Below are 17963 nucleotides of genomic sequence, written 5' to 3' on the forward strand. Positions count from 1 at the left end.
GCGCGCTGATTGGTCCGTCTCCCTCGATGCCCCGCCCCCATCGTTTCTGGCCCCGCCCCCCGCGCATCTCCCTCTCTCGGTACCCCGCCCCGCCCCTCCCGCACTCCCCGCGCTCCTCCGCTGCCGCCTCCCGCACTTCCCCGCACGTGGCACCGCCATGGGCCGCCTGGTGCTGCAGGATGGCTCCGTGCTGCGCGGCCGCGCCTTCGGGGCTACGGGCACGGCCGTCAGCGGGGAAGTGGGTGAGTGCGGCGGGACCGGATGCGGGAAGGGTGCGGGATGCGCGGGGACGCGCGCGGATCCCCCGCTCCGCGTTTTTCTCCCCGCAGTGTTCCAGACGGGAGTCGTGGGGTATCCCGAGGCGCTCACCGATCCCTCGTACGCGGCGCAGATCCTGGTGCTCACCTACCCGCTGATGGGCAACTACGGCGTGCCCCGGGAGCGGCCGGGACCCTTCGGGCTCGGCACGGTGAGCGCCGGGCCCCCCGACCCCCGGGGCAGAGTCCTCCTTCCCCGCCCCCCACGCGGCTCTCGGGTGGGAGCGCCCCGCCGTGGGGCCGCGGGTGGGGGCGGGGCCGCCGGGGCCGTGGGTTTGTCCGGGCTTCCTTCGGCGCCTGGGGTCGGTGTGGGGATGGGGGAGGTTGGGGGACACCCGGCGTGGCGCGGCGGTGCCGCACTTGTGCTGTGGGGGTCCCCGCCTGGAGGCTCCCCCAGCCCTGCCCCGTGGCTCCGGGGCGAATTCCTAGGCTTTTGGCCGCTCTTATCTCCCCGCAGTGGTTCGAGTCCACCAAGATCCACGTGGCTGCGCTGGTAGTGGGCGAATGCTCGGAGACCCCCAGCCACTGGAGCGCTGCCCAATCCCTCGACCAATGGCTCAAGGAGCACAACGTCCCCGGGCTGGAAGGTGGGGCTGGGGGTCAGGGCCACGGGGTCAGTGCTGGGGGTGGGCAGGGCTGGGGACACCTGGAGGTAGCGAGTTTGGAGCAGAGCTCAACTTGCACTGAGATCTGTGAAGTTGTGCCCAGTGGGGGGGGTGATGAAGTTGCCGTGGGACCGTGAGGCTCCACATCAGCCTGCACCCATAGGCGTGGACACCCGTGCCCTCACCAAGAAGATCCGTGAGAAGGGCACACTGCTGGGGAAGCTGCTGCCAGATGAAGCCCCAGAGGAGAGCATCCTCTTCCAGGACCCAAATGAGCGGCACCTGGTGCAGGAGGTGTCCCTGAAGGTATGAGGAAGCTGGGCCCAGGCTGTGGGGTGGCGATGGGCCAGACTCCCGGCTCACCTTCTCTGTAGGAGCCGCGTGTCTTTAACCCCACTGGATCCCTGCGCATCACCGCTGTGGACTGTGGCCTGAAGCACAACCAAGTGCGGTGCCTCTGTGAGCGGGGGGCTGCCGTCACCGTGGTGCCATGGGACCATCCGCTGGACCCTGCCGGTAGGGGGCTCTGGGGTTGGAGGGTGGGTGTGGGGTAGAATCAGTGCAGGGGGCCTTGGGGAGCCTCACGCTGGGGGTCTGCCCTATTCTAGGGGGTTGGGCATTGCGGCGTAACTCTCACTGGGGTTTATAAGGGAGGTGTGATGTAGGGATGCTTGCTGTAACTTGATATGGGGCATCGTGGTGTGCTGTGAGCAATGGGGTCAGTGACCACTGTGTGATCCCATTTGGGAGCTGTGGGGCTGCAGTCCCCACTGTGACTCCATAAAATGGGGAGACCTATGGGATCCCCAGCCTAACACTGCTGTCTGTGTGCAGACTTCGATGGGCTCTTCCTCAGCAATGGCCCCGGGGACCCACGGCAGTGTCAGCAGACAGTGGCCAACCTGCGTGCCGTGCTGGCGGCTGACCGCCCCAAGCCCATCTTTGGGGTGTGCCTGGGCCACCAGCTGCTGGCCCTGGCCTTGGGCGCCCGCACCTACAAGATGAAGTGAGTCGGGTTCCACCTCTGGGGGGGGGAACCTGGTGTTCAACTGGGTGAGTGACATTCTGTGCCCGTCTCCCCGCACCCCCCAGGTATGGGAACCGTGGGCACAACCAGCCGTGTGTGCACGAGGACACGCAGCGCTGCTTCATCACAGCACAGAACCACGGCTTTGCGGTGGAGGCAGGCAGTCTGCCTCCTGGCTGGGCACCGCTCTTCACCAATGCCAACGATGGCTCCAACGAGGGGCTGGTGCACGAGCACAAACCCTTCTTCAGGTAGGTACAGGGTCGCCCTGGCGTGGGGCTGGGGATGTGGGTTTGTGTCTCACTTGGTGCCCCTGCAGTGTGCAGTTCCACCCCGAGCACCGTGCTGGCCCCACAGACCTGGAGGGGCTTTTTGATGTCTTTGTGGAGGCGGTGCGGGACCTGCAGAGAGGAGACAACGACAAAACAGGTGGGCATGGGGCTGGGGGAGATATGAACCTCCCAGAGTTGGGGATGGCTGTGTGCGGGGTGCTGGGCCTGAGGTCAGGGCTTGGGGCTGGGCTGTGCGTGGGATTCTGTACTCAAGGTCCTGGGGCAGTGGAGACGCTTGGGGCCAGGATTGCTCAGGGCTGTGGGTTGATGGGGCTTTGGGCTGCAGTTGGTGCTCAGGGCTAAGGTCGTGCATGAGTGACTGTAGGACTGCATTTGGTGCTGGGGCACTCTGCTGTGTTTGCAGCCACTGTGCTGGGTGCTGTGCGAGGCCGTGGGGCTGTGCACAGGACCATGGCAGCCCTGCTCCATCCCATCCCATCCCATCCCATCCCTGCAGTGCGACAGCGCCTGCGGGATCTCCTGGTGTACAACGAGGTGCCGGCAGCAGGGCAGGAGGCAGCACGACCCCGCAAGGTGCTGATCCTGGGCTCCGGTGGACTCTCCATCGGACAGGCAGGCGAATTTGACTACTCAGGGTCACAGGTGAGCATCCCTCAGAGCGCACAGGGAACTCCAAGGCAAACAGGGACCTCCATGTGGAGCTGATATCGCTGTCCCCCTGATCTCCAGGCCATCAAAGCGCTTAAAGAGGAGAACATTCAAACGGTGCTCATCAACCCCAACATCGCCACGGTGCAGACCTCCAAAGGGCTGGCAGACAAGGTGTACTTCCTGCCCATCACCCCTGAGTATGTCACCCAGGTGAGTGCTGTGGGGATGGCGGGGGCCGCTGTGGGTCTGCAGCTCACTGCCCCGTCCCCCATCCCGTAGGTGATCCGCAACGAGCGCCCCGACGGCGTGCTGCTGACCTTCGGTGGGCAGACAGCCCTCAACTGTGGCGTGGAGCTGACCAAGGGCGGCGTGCTGCAGCGCTACCGCGTGCGTGTGCTGGGCACTCCTGTCACTTCCATTGAGATGACGGAGGACCGCAAGGTCTTCGTGGAGAAGATGGAGGAAATCGGCGAGCATGTGGCGCCCAGCGAGGCCGCTGCTTCCCTGGAGCAGGTCTGGGGGCTGCAGCATGGTGTGGGGGCAGGATGGGGGTTGTCCCCAGGGGGTGCCATCCCACGCTCACTCTGTGCTCTCTGCAGGCGCAAGCGGCGGCTGAGCGGTTGGGGTACCCGGTGCTGGTGCGCTCGGCGTACGCCCTGGGAGGCCTGGGCTCCGGCTTCGCCTCCAGCCGGGAGGAGCTGGCAGCCCTGGTGAGCCAGGCCTTCACCCACACCTCCCAGGTGCTGGTGGACAAGTCGCTGAAGGGCTGGAAGGAGATTGAGTACGAGGTGGTGCGCGACGCCTACAACAACTGCGTCACGGTACAGCAGCGGTGCTGAGGGGTAGCAGGGTTCCCCAAGACCGTTTTCTTGTGCCAGCACAACTGCTGTATGCTGGCACCAAGACCCTACTGTGCCCTCTATGCGCACGGTGCCGCGCTCAGGTCGTGGTGGTGCGGGGAGCTCTGGTGCTGTCTGGGGCGGGGAGAAGGTGGGGACCCCCAGTGAGGCCATCGTGGCGTATGGTGGAATGGGAAGCACAGGTAATGGACAGCCAATGCATCCCTGCCCCAGGTGTGCAACATGGAGAACCTGGACCCGCTGGGCATCCACACGGGTGAGTCCATCGTGGTGGCACCCAGCCAGACTCTCAACGACACCGAGTACTTCATGCTGCGCCACACCGCCATCAAGGTGGTGCAGCACCTGGGCATCGTGGGCGAGTGCAACATCCAGTTCGCCCTGAACCCTGAGTCAGAGCAGGTGGACGCAGCGTGCCCCCCGTGTGCCCTCCTGTGGTGGTGGTGGCGGGGCCCTATCTGTGCTCATGGCGCATTGCTTCTTGCAGTACTACATCATTGAGGTGAACGCGAGGCTCTCCCGCAGCTCAGCACTGGCCAGCAAGGCCACAGGCTACCCGCTGGCCTATGTTGCAGCCAAGCTGGCGCTGGGCATCCCGCTGCCTGTCCTCAGGTAATAATGTCGCCGTGGGGGCACGGGGCACACCTTAGCTGTGTTGTGGGTTCCGTGTGCCAACGCTGTCCCACGCGCTGTGCAGGAACTCTGTCACCAACTCCACCACCGCCAACTTCGAGCCCAGCCTGGACTACTGTGTGGTGAAGATCCCGCGCTGGGACCTCAGCAAGTTCCTGCGTGTCAGCACCAAGATCGGCAGCTCCATGAAGAGCGTGGGTGAGCGCAGCGGGGCAGAGTGGCGTGGCACGGGGCAGCCTGTGGGGCTCTGTCCACTCACAGCCTCCCACAGGGGAGGTGATGGCCATCGGCAGGAACTTCGAGGAGGCCTTCCAGAAGGCGCTGCGGATGGTGGATGAGAACTGCGTGGGCTTTGACCACACGGTGAAGCCGGCGTCAGACGTGGTGAGTGCTGGGGCTCAGCACGGCTCACGGGTCAGACGTGAGAGGCTGTGCGCCGCTCACCCCTCTGCTCCCCAGGAGCTGGAGACTCCGACAGACAAGCGCATCTTCGTGCTGGCGGCCGCGCTGCGCGCTGGGTATTCCATCGAGCGCCTCTATGAACTGACCAAGATCGACCGCTGGTTCCTGCACAAGATGAAGAACATCACCGACCACGCGGCGCGGCTGGAGGCGTTCCGCGGCGAGCAGAGCGCCATGCCGCCTGCTGTTCTGCGCCGCGCCAAGCAGCTCGGCTTCTCTGACAAGCAGGTGGCCCTGGCTGTGCTCAGGTGAGGGGCGGTCCCCACCCTGCTGCTGCTGCTGCTGCCCCACGGCCGGTGCTCACCCTGTTCCTTGCAGCACTGAGCTGGCCGTGCGGAAGATGCGGCGTGACCTGGGCATCCTGCCGGTGGTGAAGCAGATCGACACGGTGGCGGCCGAGTGGCCGGCACAGACCAACTACCTCTACCTGACCTACAACGGTGCTGAACACGACCTGCCTTTCCGCCAGCCCCACGTTATGGTCATCGGCTCTGGCGTTTACCGCATCGGCAGCTCCGTCGAGTTCGACTGGTGCGCTGTCGGCTGCATCCAGGAGCTGCGCAAGGTGGGCTGGGGTTGGTGGGATGCAGGGATGTGGGGGAGGAATGGGGCTGGGGGTGTCCCTGGCCTCACCGCACTGCTCTGCCCTACAGATGGGCTTCAAGACCATTATGGTGAATTACAACCCTGAAACTGTGAGCACTGACTATGACATGTGTGACCGCCTCTACTTTGACGAGATCTCCTTTGAGGTGAGCGGGTGAGGGCTGCGTGCCGCAGGGCAGGAAGTCTCGGAAGCTGCCCCAAAGGGATGGGGGCTGCGCGGCCCCCTCCCAGCCGGCCCCATGCCACAGGTGGTGATGGACATCTACGAACTGGAGAATCCCGAGGGTGTCATCCTGTCGATGGGTGGCCAGCTGCCCAACAACATCGCCATGGCGCTGCACCGGCAGCAGTGCCGCATCCTGGGCACCTCCCCCGAGGCCATTGACTCAGCCGAGAATCGCTTCAAGTTCTCGCGCCTGCTGGACACCATTGGCATCAGCCAGCCGCTCTGGAAGGAGCTCTCTGACATGGAGGTGGGTGCAAGGCTGCCCCGGGGCTGTGCCCCCCACCACCACCCACTGAGCTGTGTGTCTCCCCACAGTCGGCCAAGCACTTCTGCTGCACGGTGGGCTACCCCTGCGTGGTGCGACCCTCCTACGTGCTGAGCGGCGCTGCCATGAATGTTGCCTACTCGGACAGTGACCTGGAGAAGTTCCTTAGCAATGCCGTGGCCGTGTCCAAGGAGCAGCCCGTTGTCATCTCCAAGTTCATTCAGGAGGCCAAGGTTGGATGTCATTCCTGTGCTGCGCCAGAGCTGTGGCGGGATGGAGCTGTGACAGTGTGCCTGCTCACAGGAGATCGACGTGGATGCGGTGGCCTGTGATGGCGTGGTGGTGGCCATTGCCATCTCTGAGCACGTAGAGAATGCTGGAGTGCACTCGGGCGATGCCACGCTGGTGACCCCCCCACAAGACATCACGCCCAAGACGTTGGAGCGCATCAAGGCCATCGTGCATGCTATTGGGCAGGAGCTGCAGGTCACCGGGCCCTTCAACCTGCAGCTTATCGCCAAGGTATTGAGGAGGGCAGAGCCATGCTGGGAGGCACTGAGCACCCTGCAGCTTCAGGACGTGCCTCACACCATCCCCTCTCTGTAGGATGACCAGCTGAAGGTGATTGAGTGCAATGTGCGTGTGTCACGCTCCTTCCCTTTCGTCTCCAAGACGCTGGGAGTGGACCTGGTGGCCCTGGCCAGCCAGGTGATCATGGGTGAGGATGTGCAGCCCGTAGGGCTGATGACGGGCACGGGCATCGTCGGTGTCAAGGTGAGCTGGAGCCAGCAGTGGGATGGGGGCTGTGTTGGGTGGCCGCTGATCCTCTGTGCCCGCAGGTGCCGCAGTTCTCCTTCTCACGCCTGGCGGGTGCTGATGTGGTGCTGGGTGTGGAGATGACGAGCACGGGTGAGGTGGCCTGCTTCGGAGAGAACCGCTGCGAGGCGTACCTCAAGGCCATGCTCAGCACCGGTTTCAAGATCCCCAAGAAGAACATCCTGCTCACCATCGGCAGCTACAAGGTGCGTGGGGTGCCGGCGGTGGGTCGGCTACCCCAAATACACTTTGACCCCTGTGGTGCTGTTGCAGAACAAGAGCGAGCTGCTGCCCACCGTGCGGACCCTGGAGAGCCTTGGCTACAATCTGTATGCTAGCCTTGGCACTGCTGACTTCTACACTGAGCATGGCATCAAGGTGGGAGCTCAGGGTTTGGTGGGGAGCTCTGTGGTGCCAGCACGGAGTGGTGACGGTGGCATTGCCATAGGTGATGGCAGTGGATTGGCACTTCGAGGAGGCAGACAACACTGAAGCGGGTGCCCGTGAGACACAGCGCAGCATCCTGGACTACCTGGCAGAGAACCACTTTGAGATGGTCATCAACCTCTCCATGCGTAACTCTGGGGGTCGCCGGCTCTCCTCCTTTGTCACCAAGGGTTACCGTACGCGGCGCCTGGCTGTTGACTACTCCGTGCCACTCATCATTGACATCAAATGCACCAAACTCTTCGTAGAGGTGGGATGGGCACGGCGTGGAGAGCTCCACTGGGTGATGTTGTGGGGTCTGGGCAGGCATCCTCCTGGCCCTGCCTCGTTCGCCCATGGTGGATGTGCCCAGCCTGATGATGCTTGTGCCTGCAGGCACTGGGCCAGATTGGAGCTGCCCCGCCGCTCAAAATGCACGTGGACTGCATGACATCCCAGAAACTGATCCGCCTGCCAGGTTTGAGGGCTGGGGTTGACGTGAGGCTGGGGTTGTGCCCCACGGAGCAGCCGTAGGATCAGAGATGTTCCACTTCGCTGCCTCCTCTCCGTGTCCACCGTATCCCCATGCCCTACCACCTTCCCCAGTGCTCCCACACTGATGCTCGCTGTTCCCAGGGCTGATCGATGTCCATGTGCACCTGCGTGAGCCGGGTGCCACACACAAGGAGGACTTCTCCTCGGGCACTGCAGCTGCCCTGGCCGGGGGCATCACCATGGTGTGTGCCATGCCCAACACCAGCCCCGCCATCACCGACGCCACCTCCTTCGCCCTGGCACAGAAGGTGAGTGGGGAGCTGGTGTGGCCATGTCCCCTTCCCATGAAGCCTGCAGGTCAGCTCTGCCCTGCTGAGCCCACTGTCTCATCCCTGCAGCTGGCTGAGGCCGGGGCGCGCTGTGACTTCGCCCTGTTCCTGGGTGCATCGGCGGAGAACGCGGGCTCACTGGGTGCGCTGGCTGCAGCAGCAGCAGGGCTGAAGCTGTACCTCAACGACACCTTCTCCAGCCTGCGCATGGATGATGTGTCGCTGTGGATGGAGGTGAGCTGCTGCGGGGGGGGGAATTGCAGAGGGGCTCGGTGTTGGCTCCAGCACCCATCGTTTCGTGTTCCCACAGCACTTCCAGCAGTGGCCACGGCATTTGCCCATCGTGGCCCACGCGGAGGGGCAGACGGTGGCTGCTGTCCTGATGGTGGCACAGCTGCACCAGCGCCCCGTGCACATCTGCCACGTGGCACGCAGGGAGGAGGTGAGCAGAGGGCTGGGACCCCCTCCCATGGTGAGACAAGTTGGGGGTCTGCCCCTCACCGTGCCCCCTCCAGATCCTCCTCATCAAGGCAGCCAAGCAGAAGGGGATCCCGGTGACGTGCGAGGTGGCCCCACACCACCTCTTCCTGTGCCAAGATGACCTGGGGCGCCTCGGGGAGGGCTGTGGTGCTGTACGCCCAGCACTGGGCACCTCCCAGGACCTGGAGGCCCTCTGGGAGAACATGGACACCATCGACTGCTTTGCCACTGACCACGGTGAGCGCTCGTGGGCACAGGGCAGAGATGAGCGGGGCCAAGCACTATGGTAACATTCTCCACCCTGCAGCTCCCCACACACTGGAGGAGAAGCAGGGCCCCAAGCCACCCCCTGGCTTCCCTGGGCTGGAGACCATGCTGCCTCTGCTGCTGACTGCTGTCTCTGAGGGACGGCTGACGGTGGAGGATATCATCCTGCGCCTCTACGAGAACCCCCGCAAGATCTTTGGGCTGCCGGCGCAGGAGGACACCTATGTGGAGGTGGGTCATTGTTCCACTGCTCACCCCACAGCCAGCCCCAGACTCTGACCACTCTCCCTGCAGGTGGACTTGGAGCAAGAGTGGGTCATCCCTGAGCGCACTGCATTCTCCAAGGCACAATGGACACCTTTTGAGGGCAGGAATGTGAAGGGGACAGTGCGCAGGGTGGTTCTGCGCGGGGAGGTCGCCTACATTGATGGGCAGGTGGGAACCAAATGCCACTCCCTGTGCTGCTCCCCTACATGCAGTGGTCCCCGAGCACCAAATCTGCTCAGCTAGGGGTCTCTGAGCCCTGATCGCCCTGTCCGTGGCCACAGGTCCTGGTGCCCCCCGGCTACGGGCAGGACGTGAGGAAGTGGCCCATGGGAGCTGTGCTGGCACCGCTTGTGCCCCCCACCAAGGAGATTGTGAAGGTAATGGGGTGCAGGGTGCCAGGGGGGCACAACCTGTGCCCTGCTCCAACTTATCCCCTCTCTGCAGACCCCCGAGCGGCCCCGGCACGCAGCGGTGGGTGAGACGCTGCGCAGCCGAGCCTCCAGCCCACGCCGCGCCGGCCCCGTGCCCGAGGGCCGCTTCCACCTCCCGCCCCGCATCCACCGCGCCTCTGACCCTGGTCTGCCAGGTGAGGGGGGCACAGCGTGGCGCAGGGGGACAGCGTGCATGTGGCCGTGTGGGAGCCGTGTCGGGGCCGGGTGCCGCGCTGACCCTGCCCTTGTGTCCCGTTCAGCGTTCCAGAGGCTGGGAGCCGCGCACCGCCCGGGCGCCCGAGGCACCGGTAATGTTGGGGGGGACTCACTCAGCCCCGCGTTATGGCACTATAAGCGCAGCCGATGAGTGCAGCCCCCCCCAGGTGCCGCGCCAGCCCCGGGCCCCCCTTTGTGAGGGGCTGAGACCTTGGGACGGAGCACAGCGGCGCTCCCCTCCCGCTCAGCCCCAGCCCGCCCGGCACCTCGGGGCCCTGTGCCTCCCAGGATCAGGGCTGCGTCCCGTTGGGTTCCACGGGGTGCATGTGGGGCACAGCGCGGGGGCTTGACCCAGCTCGTTTTGGGGCAAGCATCACTGTAGCGTCACGCCTGCGGTGCTGAGGGTGCCGGGAGCTCTGTGCTCTAACACTGCCTTCCCCTTTCATGCTCAGCTGAGGACACACGGGAGAAAGCTGGCAGGAGGATGGCAGAGGCAGGTGAGTACCGGAGGCTGGGAGCTCTGCATGCTTCCCATGTAGGTTCACTGTGTGCTCCTGGTACCACAGATGCAACGGCCACTCAGGACAGCCACCCTCACCTGTCGGGCCCCTTCCCACGCCAGGCATCCCCCCAAGGTGTGCCCCACTTCCCCACCTCACCGCTGCTGCACCCCCTGGTCGGGCAGCACATCCTCTCTGTGCGGCAGTTCTCCAAGGAGCAGGTGGGTACCAGGCGGACACGGGGCGGGGGTCTCCATGCTGGATGATGCCCCCCCTGAGCCGCATTTCCCCGCAGATGTCACATCTGTTCAACGTGGCACACACCCTGCGCATGCTGGTGCAGAAGGAGCGCAGTTTGGACATCCTCAAGGTGAGCAGGGAGCAAACGCTGCGTGCCCCACTCCCCTCCCTACGCCTGACACCATGTCCTGCAGGGCAAAGTGATGGCATCGATGTTCTACGAGGCGAGCACACGCACCAGCAGCTCCTTTGCGGCCGCCATGTGCCGGCTGGGTGGCTCTGTGGTGTCATTCTCCGAGGCCACCTCCTCAGTGCAGAAGGGCGAGTCGCTAGCCGACTCTGTGCAGACCATGTGCTGCTACGCCGACGTCCTGGTGCTGCGGCACCCCCAGCCTGGAGCTGTGGAGGTGAGGGGGGGGCTGCTTCCTGCCACGTGGCAATGCCATGCTGCTGTCAGGATACGTGTGGGGATTTCACTCTTGGCCCACTGTGTGCCCAGCTGGCCGCCACACACTGCCGCAAGCCTGTGATTAACGCTGGTGATGGGGTGGGCGAGCACCCGACGCAGGCGCTGCTGGACATCTTCACCATCCGTGAGGAGCTGGGGACCGTCAACGGCATGACGGTGAGATGCTGTATGCCGTGCCGTGGGCTGGTGGGTGCCGTGCCGTGGGTTGTGCTGATGACTCTCCCCGCAGATCACCATGGTGGGCGACCTGAAGCACGGGCGCACGGTGCACTCGCTGGCCCGCCTGCTCACGCAGTACCGTGTCCACCTGCGCTACGTCACGCCCCGCGGCCTCGGCATGCCACCTGACATCGCTGCCTTCGTGGCTTCCAAGGGCATCTCGCAGGTGAGGAATGGAGCTGGGGCTGTGGGGCTGTGCCCGGCCCACGGCCCCGCTGATGGTGCTGCCCCAGGAGGAGTTTGGGAGCATTGAGGAGGCGCTGCCCGACACCGACGTGCTCTACATGACCCGCATCCAGCGGGAGCGCTTCGAGAGTGCTGAGGAGTACGAGGCTGTGAGTGCAGGCTGGGGGGAGGGCTGGGGGGAGGGCTGGGAGGGTTGTTTCCCCCCCCCTTGCTCAGGGCTGTGGCCCCGCAGTGCTTTGGGCAGTTCATCCTCACGCCGCACATCATGACGAGGGCCAAGGAGAAGATGGTGGTGATGCACCCCATGCCCCGTGTCAACGAGATCAGGTGGGATTGAGGGGGGCAGTCTTGTGGTAGGGTTATGGAGTCCTGGAATGGGGGAGGAGTGGTAGGAAGGAAGACAGGGGCTTTGCAGGGGGAGACAAGGGGAGGCAAGGGTTGGATGCTGTGCAGATGAGGAGGAATGGGATCCTGGAGGGGGGTGCAACCAGCTGGTGGGGTCCTTGGGGCAGCAGGGCATCAGGGCTGGGTTGGGGGTAACGGGGAAAGGTCCTGTCCCCGGGTGGAGGGAAATGTGAGATGACAGGGTAAATGGGGTCTGAGTGTGGGGGCCTGGGGAGAGGGGATCGCACGCAGCTGGGGTCCTGCGGGCAAACGGCGGCAATAGGGGGCTGTGAAGGGGAGGAAATGGTTCCCATCCGGCCTCGGGGGGAGAGGGGGGAAAACTCCCCGTACTGACATCACATCCGCAGCGTGGAGGTGGACTCGGACCCGCGCGCCGCGTACTTCCGGCAGGCAGAGCAGGGCATGTACGTGCGGATGGCGCTGCTGGCCACCGTGCTGGGCCGCTACTGACGACAATAAACTGCGACGGGGCGCCGCCTCCATTCAGCCGCTCCTGTGCCGCGCTGGGGTGTGCGTCATCATTCTGCGCCGTGTCACGTGGCCATGCGGGAGGCATGGCGGCGCTGCGGCGGCTCCTGGCGCGGCGGCCCGGGGCCGTGCAGGCGCTGACCGCCGGTAAGGGCCCGGCCCGCCCTCCTCTGCATCGCACGACGACTCCGTGGGCCGGGGGGTGCTGGTAGTGGTGGGGCCTTGGGGATGGGAGGAGCTGTAGGGGCTTTGGGCCTGTTCGGCCCCGGCGCCTGGGCCTGCAGAGGACTTTCCCCGGCGGCCGCCCCGGGCTCCGTGGGCCGCTTCTTGGTCCCTTCCGTTTCCTTTGGGACCCCTCCGTGTCCGGGACGGGCGGATGCCACGAGTCCAGAGGCCTCTACCCCTTTTCAGGTGGATCCCCGCATGTAGCCCTGAGCCCACTGAAACGCACGTTCCCGGAAGGGGGGGGTTGGGGGATGGGAGCGCCTCCAGTATCCTCTGCCCATCCCCCTCCCCCCAATACCCGTGGGGTGACGGCACCGGCTCTGCTGCCAGCCGCTGCTGGGGGTGGTGCCAGGCGCTGGGGCTGTGCCAGGCCACCTCACCGTTCCCTTTGTTATTTTTATCTCCTCTGATGGAATTCACTGCCTGGCACCCGCTGTGGGGCTGTGCCGCCGCGATGTTCCTCCGTGTCCTGGAGGGGGGCCAGGCAGAGCCGGGGGGCCCTCGCGCTGAGCACACACTGCAGTTTGAGACTTGCTCTGGGATCCCTCTCACTGTTGCTTCTCACTACTGGAGCTGACTCTTCTGCAGTGGGGGGCAGCCCCTGGACTGACTGTGGGAGTGTGCAGCCCTCGGTGCTGAATGGGATTCGGTGGCCAAGGAGGGGCTCAGTCCTTGTGTCTGGGCACACCTGAAGGACTGCAGCCCTCCACGTTCCAGCCCAGAGCTCCGGTCCTGCTGTGCAGCTGAGATGTTCCCCCAGCACAGATCTGCAGCCGGGGCCAGGCTGGGGACATTTCCTGGCAGCTGCTTGCACTGGGGGCAGCCAGCAGTGGTGAGAACTGCGGGGCAGCACTTTACCTCCTGCAGCCTGGGATGGGGTCCAGCATGCCAGCAGAGCCTGAGTCCGGCGGCAGCAGCAGCACGTGCCCGCAATGGTGACCTGGTGACCTCTGCCTGGAGTGAGCAGCCCTGCAGCCAGCGAGGCCCACAGGGGCTGCCTACATTGTGCCCTACTTAGGCTTGAGTGCGCTCCAGGGCCCTTGGCTGCAGCGCTCAGGAGCAGTAGACTAAACAAGCAGGGCCTGGGGGGACTGGGGGGGACACAGCAGTGAGCTCATCCTTGGTTATGGGTTAGGGTTGGGTCACTGTCACCAAACCCTCCTGGGCCACCTCAGCTGTACAGTCTGGCCCTTGCCTGTCAGGGTGGGTCATGCTGGGGGTTGCATCCCCCTGTGGATGCATTCAGGCTGGGGATGCTGGGTGCACAGTGCTGTGGCTTTGACCTTAGGCTGGAGTCTGCTCTGCGAGGGGCTGATATGGGGGGTGCTCCAAGTTCTCAAGAAGGGAGCAGAAGCATGAGGGCTGGAGCACTGCCTGGGAACCAGAGTGCTGGGAGTGAGCGTGGAACCCACAAGGGCTGGGGCACAGAGTGCCGAGCCAAGGGAGTTGCGTCGAAGAGGTCGGGAGGGCAGAACGAGGAGGGGGCTGCCAAAGACCTGCTGAGCTGCACCCCACCGAGGGCGTGGGCACGCAGCTAAATCCTGCACACTGATATGGAAACACTGCTCCGAGCTGTGCCAGAGGCCAGGAGGAACCAGGAGCGGTCCTGGCACCGAGCGAGGAACGGCACAACTGGGGATCAGCTACTCGTGAGGCTGGGGGCTGTGCTTGGGCAGAACCCACACCCCATGCCCGCTGCCCTCCTGAGCTCCAGGCCGGTTTCAGGGGCACTGATGGGAGCCGGCGATGTGATCGCACAGCAGCTGGTGGAGCAGCGCGGGCTGCACGGGCACCACAGCCAACGCACCCTGAAAATGACAGCCATCGGCTTCTGCTTCGTGGTGAGTGCTGATGTGGGGGGCACACGTGCCAAGCTGTGGTGTGGGCAGGTGGCTGCCCAGTTTTGTAGGCTCCCCACGGCCCAGGCACCGCGCTCAGCACGCAGCTCTCGCAGGGCCCCGTTGTGGGCGGGTGGTACAGGATCCTGGACCGGCTCGTCCCAGGGGCCACGAAAGCTGTGGCTGTAAAGAAGATGATGCTGGACCAGGTCAGTGCCACATGGTGTGGGGATGGGGAGGCAGGACGGTGCTGCCTCCCTCCTGCTACTGCTTCTGGTGCTCCCAGATTTGCAGGCCCATCCCTGCAGCTGTGTGCTGTGGGCTCCGGGCACTGCAGGGTCTCAGCCAGGCTCCTGCTGCTCTCTTGCAGGGTGCCTTTGCACCGTGTTTCCTCGGCTGCTTCCTCGCCATCACCGGGGTGGTGAACGGGCTGTCGGTGGAGCAGAACTGGGCCAAGATCCAGCAGGTGCGTGCCTTCCCCAAGCGGCTTGGGCTGGTGGGGCCAGGATGCCCGCTTGGCTCTAACATTCGTGGTGCTGGGTTTGCCCCTGACCTCTCCGCTCCCTCCTGCCCTCGTGGCTGTTGTGTCCCCAGCCCAGAGCCAGCTGCTGCTGCTGCCCCACTGCTGGGGTGAGGTGTTGATGGCTATGGGACACAGAGAAGCCACTGCAGGGCCAGACCCAGGTCGGTGCTTGGTGCAGCATCTTACAGGAGGTGACGAGTGCGGGAGTGGGACATGCTGTGGGGTCCCACATGGGCTGGATGCGGTGCCCCCAGCTCCCTGTATGCCATGTGTCCCCTCTCCTGGCCACGTCTCAGAGCCATTACTGAGATGGTTCCCATTAGCAGCGATTGCTGGAACCCAGCGCAGGCGCTGAGTCAGCGCAACCGGAGGGTGACTCACCAGGGAGCGGGTGCCCACCCTCCATGGGACGCAGCATGAGGGGACGAGGGGTGCTCACTCTTCTGTCGGGGTGCAGCACACGGTGCCTCAGGGCTGTGGGCGAGATCCCCACCCTGCAGGCTGTAACTGGAACGGGGTGCTCCAGGTGGGCTGCGAGCCCCAGGCTCTGCTCTGGGGACACCTTCACCCCTACTTGGGGCACATCTGCCTCTCCCCACGTAGAGGGAGCGTCACAGCGCATCCATCACCCCAGCGCTCACTCTCCTCGTTCTGGGCCGCCGGCCAGTGCCGGGATGAGGCTGGATCCTGGCTGAGTCACAGCCAGGCTGGGCAAGGGGACGGGTGGCATGCTGTGCTCCCCCCTTGTCCCTGACATCTGTGACCCTGGGGGTCTGCACCAAAGCTGGTGGCGGGAGCTGTGCCCCAGACCTCATGCAGGGCTCCTGGCTGCCTTCTGCTCCCACGCTGTCACCGCTCTCAGCCCTACATGGGCACATCCCCAGGCAGGGGAAGTGGCACCTGCCCTATGCCCAGCTTGGGGGGACTGCAGTCCCTGCCTGCTGTGTGCTGGGTCACAGCTGTACCTGCACTGCTCCTCTGCCCTCAACTGTGCCGGGCTGTGTGTGGGGTGGTGTGGTTGCGGGGCTGCTCCCTGCGCTCATGGCCTCTACCTTCCCTAGGACTACGTAGATGCGCTGCTCACCAACTACTGTGTAAGTGCTGAGGATGAAATCCTCGGTTGGATTCCCTGATCCCGTGGCACAGAGCTGCCTGTGACCCCTCATATCGCTCCTCCCCTCTGCCCAGATTTGGCCGCCGGTGCAGATTGCCAACTTCTACTTCGTCCCTCTGGTCCACAGGTAGCAGCACAGCCCCATGGCCACAAGGATCCTGTTCCCCATGGCTGTGGCTGCTGACCCATCCATCTCTCTGTTCCCAGGTTGGCTGTTGTGCAGTGTGTTGCCATTGTCTGGAACTGCTACCTGTCCTGGAAAGCAAACCGGCTTTGAGAGGGGGGAGCCGTGCTCCAGGTGCCCCCAGCCACCACCTCTGGGGGCTCGGCCAGGGAGTGTGTGGGGCTGGAGCACCGCAGGGATGCTATGGCAGCAGTGACCCTGTGGGGCTGTGAGATTGCTCTGTCCGCGTTCCGTGTCCTGCCTAGCACGTGGGGTGCTCCGTCCTTCCCCAGCCTTGCTGCTGGTTCACACCCCACGTGCGACAGTGCACTACAGTACCTCCACCCAGACTCGTGTCGGGTCCTTCAGGACCACCCAATAAATGCAGAGCTCTGCTGCTCCTGGCAACGCGTGAATTCTCTGCCCCCTGCATCCCCGTGGCGTTTTGGGCACGGGGATTCAGCCCTCGGCCCGCCGTTACCCCATCCTCGCCGGGCGCGGTGCCGCGGTGCCGTACCTCCGAGCCGCATGGCACCGCGCTCGCGCTATGAGTCACGCCGTTGGCCACCGCCGCTTCCTCGGGGCCGTCTGCAGCACTTGGCCGCGGCGTGAGGGACCGGCGCGGTGCCAGGGGGGGTGCGCACCGGGGGAGGGAGGATTGGAGGGGGGACGTCGCGACGGTGCGGGGGGCCGGCACCCCATTTTCGACGGGAAACGCAGCCCCGACGGCCGCCTCGTGCCGACGGCGCTGCGCCCCGCGCTGCCCTTTCAGCACCACGGAGAGCGGCACCGGGAGAGGGGCGCGGGGTGCGGGCGCGAGCGGTGCGGGGCCGGGCGGGGTGCGGGGTGCGGGGGGTGAACGGGTACCGGAGCGCGGCGGGTCCCGGAAAGGCCGCTCCCGGTCCCGGTGCGGTTCGGACCCGCAGCTCCCCCCAGCCCCGCACCCCCCGCCCCCGCCCGGTGCGTGCCCGCCGCTGACGTCAGCCCCGCTCCGAGCCCCATATAAAGCCCCGAGCGCGGCTCCGGCTCAGCCCCGCGGGGACGGACGGAGCTCCGCACAGCGCAAGGCGCCCAGAGCTCAGAGCAGCGGTACGGGCGGTGCGGGACGAAGCGGGGCGGGACGGGGCGGGACGGGGGACGCTCGGCCCCAGGGAAGCCCCGTCGGGTGCGGATTCCGCGCTGACCCGCTGCCCCGTAGGTGCGGACGAGCCGAAATGCGGCGGGCGCTGCTCACCGTTCTGCTGCTGCTGTGCCGCCCGTTCCCCGCCGCCCCCCGCCCCGCCCGCCCCGACGGTCCCGACGTCCCCGGTTCGGGGATCCCCGCTGCGGAGGGGAGGTCCGAAGCACTGTGGCCGCCGCTGCCCGCGGAGCCGTGGAGGGCGAGGAGGGACGACCCGCCGCTTTCCATCGACCTCACGTTCCATCTTCTGCGGCACCTCCTGCTGCTCGCCCGCGCACAGAGCGAGCGCGCCCGCGCCGACACTAACCGCCGCATCCTCGACGCCGTGGGACGCTGAGCCCCGCGCCGGCACCGCACCGCGCCGGGACCACTCTGATGGGTGCGCGGCTGCGGGACTGCCCCTCGGGACGGCTCCGCTCCGATTTTGTAATAAAACGCTGTAGAAAAGCCGTAGCGTGGACTCGCGTGTGGGACATCGTCTCCATCTCCACCGCGTCCCCAACGTCGGATATTGGTAAGACCCTCCCCGAGCCCCCCCCGATCCAGGCTGAGTGGCCCCGACTGTGCCCCTATCCCCACCCAGCAGCCGTCACTGCCCTCCATCCCCTTCCGCTGCTGAAGGCCGCAAGCCGAGCTGGGATCCGTGGGGCACAGAGACACGCGGTCCCTGTCCCCGTGCATCAGCGGTGACGTGGGGTGGCTGACGTGGTGCGGTGCGGCAGCGGGGTGGGGGCACGGGCCGTGACCCACCGGTAATTGCA

At 65.5% G+C, this 17963-nt stretch overlaps 3 protein-coding genes across 8 annotated transcripts; all 3 read left to right on the forward strand.

Annotated features, from left to right (window-relative positions):
• Positions 1 to 101: 101 nt before the first annotated feature.
• CAD (carbamoyl-phosphate synthetase 2, aspartate transcarbamylase, and dihydroorotase) lies at positions 102 to 12182 on the forward strand. Of its 3 annotated transcripts, XM_052687805.1 has the most exons (45): positions 102 to 242; positions 330 to 469; positions 775 to 904; positions 1086 to 1228; positions 1297 to 1438; positions 1757 to 1928; positions 2015 to 2200; positions 2269 to 2378; positions 2739 to 2884; positions 2972 to 3103; positions 3173 to 3406; positions 3493 to 3714; positions 3967 to 4155; positions 4241 to 4365; positions 4451 to 4584; positions 4658 to 4770; positions 4846 to 5096; positions 5167 to 5413; positions 5502 to 5600; positions 5703 to 5927; positions 5996 to 6178; positions 6249 to 6467; positions 6552 to 6719; positions 6785 to 6967; positions 7035 to 7139; positions 7210 to 7458; positions 7584 to 7665; positions 7824 to 7990; positions 8081 to 8245; positions 8322 to 8453; positions 8527 to 8728; positions 8799 to 8989; positions 9053 to 9193; positions 9307 to 9402; positions 9470 to 9611; positions 9717 to 9764; positions 10125 to 10169; positions 10239 to 10393; positions 10468 to 10542; positions 10607 to 10819; positions 10912 to 11037; positions 11111 to 11266; positions 11334 to 11435; positions 11519 to 11613; positions 12039 to 12182. In XM_052687805.1, exons 1-45 carry the CDS (start codon positions 158 to 160, stop codon positions 12139 to 12141), a joined length of 6768 nt encoding a protein of 2255 aa, XP_052543765.1. In that variant the 5' UTR covers positions 102 to 157; the 3' UTR covers positions 12142 to 12182. The 3 variants fall into 3 exon arrangements, with proteins under 3 accessions (XP_052543765.1, XP_052543757.1, XP_052543774.1); XM_052687797.1 differs by having other exon boundaries at positions 10125 to 10393; XM_052687814.1 differs by lacking the exon at positions 9717 to 9764.
• Positions 12180 to 16438, forward strand: MPV17 (mitochondrial inner membrane protein MPV17). 4 transcript variants are annotated; one of them, XM_052689034.1, is made up of 7 exons: positions 12180 to 12306; positions 14110 to 14225; positions 14339 to 14431; positions 14593 to 14688; positions 15807 to 15839; positions 15934 to 15986; positions 16067 to 16438. In XM_052689034.1, the coding sequence occupies exons 1-7, from the start codon at positions 12246 to 12248 to the stop codon at positions 16134 to 16136; spliced, it is 522 nt and encodes a 173-aa protein (XP_052544994.1). In that variant the 5' UTR covers positions 12180 to 12245; the 3' UTR covers positions 16137 to 16438. The 4 variants fall into 4 exon arrangements, with proteins under 4 accessions (XP_052544994.1, XP_052544985.1, XP_052544975.1 ...); XM_052689044.1 differs by lacking the exon at positions 12180 to 12306 and adding an exon at positions 12379 to 14033; XM_052689015.1 differs by lacking the exon at positions 12180 to 12306 and having other exon boundaries at positions 12376 to 14225.
• A 535-nt stretch (positions 16439 to 16973) lies between these two features.
• UCN (urocortin) lies at positions 16974 to 17679 on the forward strand. Its single transcript, XM_052689134.1, has one exon. It carries the CDS (start codon positions 17237 to 17239, stop codon positions 17537 to 17539), a length of 303 nt encoding a protein of 100 aa, XP_052545094.1. The 5' UTR covers positions 16974 to 17236; the 3' UTR covers positions 17540 to 17679.
• The last annotated feature ends 284 nt before the right edge of the window (positions 17680 to 17963 follow it).

This window comes from Tympanuchus pallidicinctus, unplaced genomic scaffold, assembly GCF_026119805.1.
Source record: "Tympanuchus pallidicinctus isolate F22 unplaced genomic scaffold, pur_lepc_1.0 scaffold1, whole genome shotgun sequence".
Classification (NCBI taxonomy): Eukaryota; Metazoa; Chordata; class Aves; order Galliformes; family Phasianidae; genus Tympanuchus; species Tympanuchus pallidicinctus.

Coding starts and splice junctions, on each gene's coding strand:
- CAD (XM_052687797.1), top strand. CDS start 158: ATGGGCCGCCTGGTGCTGCAGGATGGCTCCGTGCTGCGCGGCCGCGCC. Junction 470..774: donor GACCCTTCGGGCTCGGCACG/GTGAGCGCCGGG, acceptor ATCTCCCCGCAG/TGGTTCGAGTCCACCAAGAT. Junction 1,929..2,014: donor GCCCGCACCTACAAGATGAA/GTGAGTCGGGTT, acceptor CGCACCCCCCAG/GTATGGGAACCGTGGGCACA.
- MPV17 (XM_052689015.1), top strand. CDS start 13,938: ATGGAAACACTGCTCCGAGCTGTGCCAGAGGCCAGGAGGAACCAGGAG. Junction 15,840..15,933: donor CGCTGCTCACCAACTACTGT/GTAAGTGCTGAG, acceptor CCCTCTGCCCAG/ATTTGGCCGCCGGTGCAGAT. Junction 15,987..16,066: donor TTCGTCCCTCTGGTCCACAG/GTAGCAGCACAG, acceptor CTCTGTTCCCAG/GTTGGCTGTTGTGCAGTGTG.
- UCN (XM_052689134.1), top strand. CDS start 17,237: ATGCGGCGGGCGCTGCTCACCGTTCTGCTGCTGCTGTGCCGCCCGTTC.